A 5,000-nucleotide genomic window follows, 5' to 3' on the forward strand; every position below is an offset into this window, starting at 1 on the left:
TACACGGCTAACCTGGTGTAGTTCCCTTTCGAGCTATGGGAACGCCAATACCCACACCACCACGCATCGGTCGATGACTGTGCCAGAGGCGGTGAGAGAGCACGAGCAGACTGGGAACAGAACATCAATGGCCCTGCAGGACCTGGGACCCTGGAGTGGGGTCTAGTTCTAGGTTGTAGAACCTGATAAAGGTGTGCGGAGAGGACCAACCTGCCGCAGCACAACTATCCTCAAGATATTACTGACAAACGGTGAACTTCAATTAGACTCACCTCCACTTCTATCTTGATTTTCGAGTCCTTCTGCTGCATGAATGTAAATGTGAGTAACCACCTGAGGGTAACCTCGAAGCCAACTCCAGCAGCTCTCATGGGGTTTATCCAGATCCAGCTCTCTAAAACACAGACAGAGAAACATTAGGAGCTGTGTCCTGCCCACTGTAGTGATGCTCTAAAGCTCTTTAGCTAAGGAGAGAAACATCTTCAAGGCTCTCACACAGCTCCAGACTTTGAGGAACAAACTGACAAAAACATTCAAGGTAAAATCTGTAAAAGTGTGAAAGTGCACAACAAACCGATCTGTGAGTGACTTCGGCCTCTGAAGCTGTTTGAATCTTAAAATAGCTGTTTTGGTGAAATGGTAGCTGAATGTTATCATGTAGAGCGAGCGAGAAAACAGAAGCTCTCTCAGTGAACTCTGATCGAAACCAGTCATACTGTTCAAACAGTGACACACCAGAGAAACAATTCCCACCATAATGCTCTCAATGCCCTGAGAACCAACCTGAAATATGATGAAGTACTGTTTACAGTTATGTGACCTGCTGTACTTCTGGACCCATGTTATAGTAACTCGTACCTGCACCCAGCATCTTGATCCGTGTAAACGCGCAGCATGAACTCTCCCAGTGTGTCGGGTGTGAAGGTGGTCGGGATGATGATGTAACGACCTTTAGGTAAAACTTTCCTCAAGAACACAGAGCGTGCGTTGATGTACGTGGACATGGCGACGGTCTGCTGGGTGATGATGTCATGCATGCGGTACTTCCTGTTCAGCTCCACCTTGGTGCATTGTGAGCAGAAAGTGCATGAATTAGACATTAAAACACATCCTTCACTTTTCACTGTGGTTTCTTACAGTTAAAATTCCTCCTTTCACTTTTTTCTCTTAACAGTTCTTCTTCTCTCCCCGATGTATTTTATCTCATATCCAGAACACAACATTTGTTTTCTCAGCTTACTGCGACGGGTAGAAATCACTTTCGTAATAGAAGGTTGATTATTTGTTACACCGTGATGTTTTCCTTAATGTTACAGAGTCATTAATACTTCTGTATCAAGATGTTTAATCTCAGCAGGACATCAGAGGCCAAAACCCAAAATTCTAGTCAGTTATCTATGAAGATTTGCTGGCTGTGTTTTTACTAAAGTGGGAGAGAAAGCACAGAGCATCCGAGCAGTGTAGGAGTTTCATGTTAACATCCAAAATACTTCTCCAGCCAGGTTCACTCCTCACATCACGTCCTAAACGAGGCAGGTCCATGCAGTGTATCTTATTACTCTGTGTTCACGTCTAATGTGTTTGATGTTTGATTTACCTGCTCAGTGCTCGGACCAGGACTCACCTGGTTGTCACATTAGATGATAAATACCTACTAACTCCATACACTCACCAGACACACAAACAATCTAAATTTGTTCTTTCTAAGCTTTAACAAGAGGTTATATGTGACAGATTAAGACAATCATGTTTGTAAGTTTTTGTTCATCAAACAGTAAATGAGAACTTATTTTAGGTTGTGAGTGAGAAACAACTTACAGCACATAATGTCTAATATAAACTGAAGTGAAATCTCAAGTCAAATGACTCGAGACTGAAATCACGGCTCAGTGTCGTGTGCAGACATGAAAGATATCCGACCACGTGTGGCTGATGTGTACAGAGTGTGTGTATGGTGTGTGTACACTCATCTGTGGTATCACAGCTGGAGCCAGTCGAAGCAGCGGTCTTTAAATTGGTGCTTTACAAACACTGGGTTAAAAAGACAAATCTGTTGTCCAAATCCACAGACGAGCCAAAGTCCAATGCAGGAAATACCAGGTTAGTAATGAGACTCAAGAAAAGTCTCAAGATGACAACAACATATGAGCAGCAGTTTAACAACATGTTTAATAAAAGCAAAGGCAGAGTGAGAAGACAGGACAGAAGGAGTTCATGACATCTTTAAGGTGGATACTGAGAAACATTGAACACACACACACACACACACACACACACACACACACACACTCACTCACAGATTAGTGGAGCAGAACCCAGAGGAAGCACACACAGACATAGATACGAGGAGAACATGCAGAAATTTTCCCAAAGACACAAAGCAAACAGGTTCTTGTGTTCATCCAGGTGCAGAGAAACACAACAGGAGCGCTGAAGTATCGGCTTCGGTACCTTAAAGATGGCAAATCCGATGGTGAGGTTTTCACCTGCACCACGAGCTCTGTGGATCTTCATATCTCTCTGCTGCAGTGACACCAGCAGCTCTTCTTCCTCCTGAGAGATATTCAACACAAACTGGGGAAACACACACATGCAAACAGAGTGTGTATGACTATTAGATGGGGTAAAGTGTGGAAATACACAAGGGGTCTGTACCAAGGGGCAAATTGCAGTGAAGTAAGGGTACATTACAGTACTGTAGAGAGGGGCAGGTTGTAGTGTTACCTGTAGGTTCTGGAGGATGTAGAAGGTACTTGTAGGTTCTACAAGATTATGATATTACCTATTTAGAGCCCTACTGTGCTGATAGCTGTGGGTTTTTTCAGGATGTGGTGGAACTGTTGAAATATTGGTATTTTGAAGGTGTATAAGATGATAAGCTGATACCTCTGAGGTCAGTCATGCTACCTGTGGGTTCTGTAGAAATGTCTGCTTATGGTTCATGCAGCCACCACACCGGTTCTTCAGAGGATCAGAGTGTTTTATCCAATTCCCAAAATGCACCACCTCATGCCATATCTTCTGGACACTCAACACAGATGTGTTGATCAACCGACACACATCTGCTTCTGTGAAGTTCTGACACCAGTCATCAAAAGACATCCTGAAGAATTAATAATGACAGTTGAAGGGAGGCAGAATAATCACAATGCATGAAGACTGATATCTTATGCTGTTCCTTTTAGGTTGAAAATGTTGACTTACCAGAATTCTCCATCGTCCTCCACAGTGATTCCCAGATTTTTCCTCTCCATATTCCCGATCTTCTGCCATTCATCTGAGCTACAGTGAGAAGGGAAGATCATCTCAGACCCTTCATGAAAACAACCAAACAGTGAACTAAAGAGAAACATTTCACTTCTTTTCATTTCTCATTCTCACTTGTCGCTCCAGGCTCCGACCCACTCATGTTTTCCCCAGGGGTTCCTCATGCGGACGAGAGGGATGGTCTCGTTCTTAAAGTAGGCTGACAGGCCGTGTCCTAGACGTACCTTCTTTACTGCTGTCACTGAGTATGCGTGACCTTTGACCAGACCGTTTGCCAAACGCAGCTCCCGCTCGCTCGGAGATGCCTGACAGGAACCAGAAGAACAGACTTTGGAGACTCCATATACAACAGGTTTTTAGCAGAAACTATCACAACTAGAATCTTACATCAAATATACTGTAGGTAGCAGTCGCATCCTTGGATTAGAACCTATAGCTATAAAAACAGGTATAACGAACCTCCACAGTAGTGCTGGACTGAGTATTGAATACAGATTAGTTGTACAAAGTCATAATTAGATCGATAGATAGTTACTGACCGCTATGGAGCAGCTGATGATGCCTCCCCGTTCGTACACATCGAGCAGGTCTGAGAACAGTTTGTCCTTGGCTTTGGGGTCAGTGCGGTAGTTTCCTGCTTCCAGACTAAGGGGTTCATTTACAGTGCCGCTGAAATCCACCACAGCATCTCCTGTGTTCCCTCCACTGAGTGATTCATAGCAGCCTGACAATCTACAAACACATCATCATGTTAGCCATAACGAGATGACAAGAAGTCTTATTTATTATTAGCAAACACTTGTGGAACAGACTCAGTATTAAAGACTCAGTATAACAGACTCAGTATTAAAGACTCAGTATAACAGACTCAGTATTAAAGACTCAGTATAACAGACTCAGTATAACAGACTCAGTATAACAGACTCAGTATTACAGACTCAGTATAACAGACTCAGTATTAAAGACTCAGTATAACAGACTCAGTATTAAAGACTCAGTATAACAGACTTAATATAAAAGACTTAATATAAAAGACTCAGTATAACAGACTCAGTATAACAGACTCAGTATAACAGACTCAGTATTACAGACTCAGTATTACAGACTCAGTATTACAGACTCAGTATAACAGTATACACCCCTGTGGAACTCCTCATTGATGCATAATATAAAACCAAACCTGTGATAAACACAACAGTTCAGTTACAACTGACTCGTCACCATGTAGGCAGATACAGTTATAATGTTCTAAAATCATATCCAGTTTCTAAACCCCATCATTCTAATGACTGTACGTTCAGCAGCACCTCCCCCTTTTTAATGACATTCACAATTACTTGGCGTATGCCTTCTCCAGCAGAGCGCTCCAGAACTCATTCTTGGATTTTGAGTGGCAGTAAATCAGTCGGCCGTTTATGGTGGGCAAACGGTCATCCACAACCACTTCTGTCCACTCCCCAAAAATCCAGAAATTGAAGTGGAATATTCCTGCATAGCGGTCTGGATGTTTGGGATCCCATTCCTGCTCCTTCCAGTTAGGAATCACCTGGTGACCAGAAAATCATGCTGTATTAACACAGGAAAAGTGTGTCACAATTTCCAGATTAAATCACAATCCCAGCTCACTGAGAAGGAACTGGTAGCAGATCACCAAGTCTAGGTTGACTTTCTGAGCATGATGCTACCACATCCCCCAGCAGGAAAAGCAGGAGGAACACAAATCATTTTAATTA

The 5,000-nt window shown here is 42.9% G+C and overlaps 1 protein-coding gene across 2 annotated transcripts in view; it reads right to left on the bottom strand.

Annotated features, from left to right (window-relative positions):
• Positions 1–5,000, bottom strand: part of LOC132840644 (calpain-5-like) — an 11,846-nt gene that overhangs the window by 2,922 nt on the left and 3,924 nt on the right. For both annotated transcript variants that reach the window (XM_060862451.1, XM_060862452.1), the window contains exons 4-11: positions 4,605–4,813; positions 3,807–3,999; positions 3,382–3,572; positions 3,205–3,282; positions 2,908–3,103; positions 2,452–2,574; positions 859–1,061; positions 273–394 (exon numbers count right to left, since the gene is read on the bottom strand). In XM_060862451.1, coding sequence (XP_060718434.1) covers positions 273–394; positions 859–1,061; positions 2,452–2,574; positions 2,908–3,103; positions 3,205–3,282; positions 3,382–3,572; positions 3,807–3,999; positions 4,605–4,813 — 1,315 coding nt within the window. The remainder of the gene's footprint in view (positions 1–272; positions 395–858; positions 1,062–2,451; positions 2,575–2,907; positions 3,104–3,204; positions 3,283–3,381; positions 3,573–3,806; positions 4,000–4,604; positions 4,814–5,000) is intronic.

The sequence above is a fragment of the Tachysurus vachellii genome, chromosome 26, assembly GCF_030014155.1.
Source record: "Tachysurus vachellii isolate PV-2020 chromosome 26, HZAU_Pvac_v1, whole genome shotgun sequence".
NCBI lineage: Eukaryota > Metazoa > Chordata > Actinopteri > Siluriformes > Bagridae > Tachysurus > Tachysurus vachellii.